The 2,500-nt window shown below is 46.2% G+C and overlaps 1 protein-coding gene across 1 annotated transcript in view; it reads right to left on the bottom strand.

Annotated features, from left to right (window-relative positions):
* The window catches only part of LOC132455482 (zinc finger protein GLI2-like), a 15,123-nt gene that overhangs the window by 11,294 nt on the left and 1,329 nt on the right, over window positions 1-2,500 (bottom strand). The window contains 3 exon segments of the mRNA XM_060049344.1: window positions 1,675-1,710; window positions 1,712-1,752; window positions 1,755-1,821. Coding sequence (XP_059905327.1) covers window positions 1,675-1,710; window positions 1,712-1,752; window positions 1,755-1,821 — 144 coding nt within the window.

Below are 2,500 nucleotides of genomic sequence, written 5' to 3'. Positions count from 1 at the left end.
ACACACACACACACACACACACACACACACACACACACACACACACGTATACATTTAGTGACGTGGATTAATCACAAGTACATTCTTGTGATTGTATTGTATTGTATTATTGATCAATAATATCATGAACAGCATGTTCTAAAATCTGCAACTCTCATTGTAAGACGCATTTCCACAAACACACACAGTCAAGGACAAACACAAAAGTTACAAACACACACGGACAGACATGCGCACACACATGAACTTGTTGGTTCTACCTCTGATGGGAGAATTAACCTTCTCTCTCCTTCCTTTTAACAATACCACAATGATCAAACGCAGCACTGAGTACAGGGTCTCTCTCTCTCTCTCTCTCTCTCTCTCTCTCTCTCTCTCTCTCTCTCTCTCTCTCTCTCTCTCTCTCTCTCTCTCTCCTCTCTCTCTCTCTCTCTCTCTCTCTCTCAATGTCTCGCTCTCTATGTTTGTATATGTCTGCCCTGGGCTCTTCAATTTACTACTAAGTGCCGGCTTCTATCAGACGGCCTCTGCACACATAATTTCTGCGCGCATAATTTATGGTCACGGCGACAACGCCGTTTGTTAAGCGCCTGGTGGCCGGGCTAGTCTCTGGCGGCCGTGGCGTTTATAGTCGCGGTTCGACGCACTGTCGTTTTGGGACATGAGGTTTCGCACCTCAAACATTTCAGAGGTGTGCGACGCGTGGCAAGCCAAGCAATGAGCCCCGTGGTTCACGCACAGCGGCTATAAACGAGGCCGAGCGTGATTCTAACAGAGCTCACGCACGGGGGATATGCTTAGCTTAGCCTGTTAGCTTGACTGCTGAGTCAGAGCTTCAATCAGAGCGTGGTGTTTACAGTGATTGAAACACTGAAACGGGGGAATGTGAGTGCACTGCAAATATACAGACTCTTGTGCCTCTTTGTAGGTGATCTTACGGGGGAGGATAAATGAGAAAGTTCTTTTCACTGGTCATTATCCTGAGTGGAGATCCCTGCAGTCGAGAGATAATGAAAGAAGGGAAGTCGACATTTACGAACGTGATGCAGAGAGCACTCGGTGGTTGTTTAACAGACTCTCAAATCAGTCACGTTTTCCTCTCTACAGTTGTGCCCGGAAAACGTTGTTTAGAAGAACAGAGGCCTTTCAAAGGAAGCCGCCTCAGTTAAGTCAGTCTAACAATTCACAGAGACAGTTATAGTACTGTTAAGTATTTCTGGAGGTGGGGGAAAGGGTTTGGGGGTCGGCCAAGGCTGATGATGAGCGACTTCGACGACATGAATTTGTATATGTTGACAATATGGATGAGGTTTATAATAGAGCAACTGTGGAATCTCATCCATGGTCGCCACTGTCGGTTTGGGTCTTTTGAACTCCTTCTTTTGGTTTCAACTGAAGTTTGGTGTTAATACTCCCGCTTCTTTAAAATTGGGAAGACGAATTCACTTAGACGTTCATATACTATCATTGACGGCTCTCCTCTCTCAGTCTCACTCACTCAGTCTCTCTCTCTCTCTCTCTCTCTCTCTCTCTCTCTCTCTCTCTCTCTCTCTCTCTCTCTCTCTCTCTTTCTTTCTCTCTCAGTCTCTCTCTCACTCCCTCTCTCTCTCTCTCCCCCCATCTCCCCCAATCTCTCTCTCTCTCTCTCTCTCTCTCTCTCTCTCTCTCTCTTACGTGCACCAGCTGTTCCTGGGTGTGGTACTCCCAGGCTGCAGGACTCCCAGTGGCAGTCGGTCTCGTAGACGATCTCCGCTCCTGCTTGGCCTCGTCCCGCTCGCACTCCTCCTCCTTGGAGGAGTCCCCCCGCAGCCCCCCCTGCTCCTGCAGGGTCGAAGGTCAAAGGGTGAGAAAAAAATAAAACACACACAAAAAGGACACGTCTCACACCAGAGGCTGCTGCTTCTAGGTGGATATGGCGTGCGGTGTGTGTGGGGGGGGTTGAGAGCAAGGCATGCAGGCATCACACACAGACCTAGCAGCACACGTATCAATACATGCACACATGTATACGCATTTATTTGGGAACTATCAATATATCTATTTTTAGAAAGTAGTGGTTGACAGGGTGATGCATGGCTTATGGTGATATTATATACCACTCTTTTCTAAAGAATTATGTGTAGATATTATATAAAATACGATATACCATATGATCTAGTACCGTATATTATTAAATAGGAAAAAAAGATGATACATTAGGAGCACTGTAGTAGAGTTAAATTAATACAATAAAACTACCTATGAACAGGAATGTTAAATAAATATTAAGGGTTCAATTCCTAGTGTTCGAAGGATTATAGCAGAAGACTACCGGCTGGCCAGCGATAGAGGAAAAACATAAAAACGCACACACGCACACACACACACACACACACACACACACACACACACACACACACACACACACACACACACACACACACACACACACACACACACACAAAAACACACACAGACACGCGCATTAGGGAGAAACCGATGCCGGTCTGAAGAGTTGACA

Source organism: Gadus macrocephalus, chromosome 4, assembly GCF_031168955.1.
Source record: "Gadus macrocephalus chromosome 4, ASM3116895v1".
NCBI lineage: Eukaryota > Metazoa > Chordata > Actinopteri > Gadiformes > Gadidae > Gadus > Gadus macrocephalus.
The sequence above is the reverse complement of the archived record's forward strand: the minus strand, read 5'-3'. Positions and strand labels throughout refer to the sequence as shown.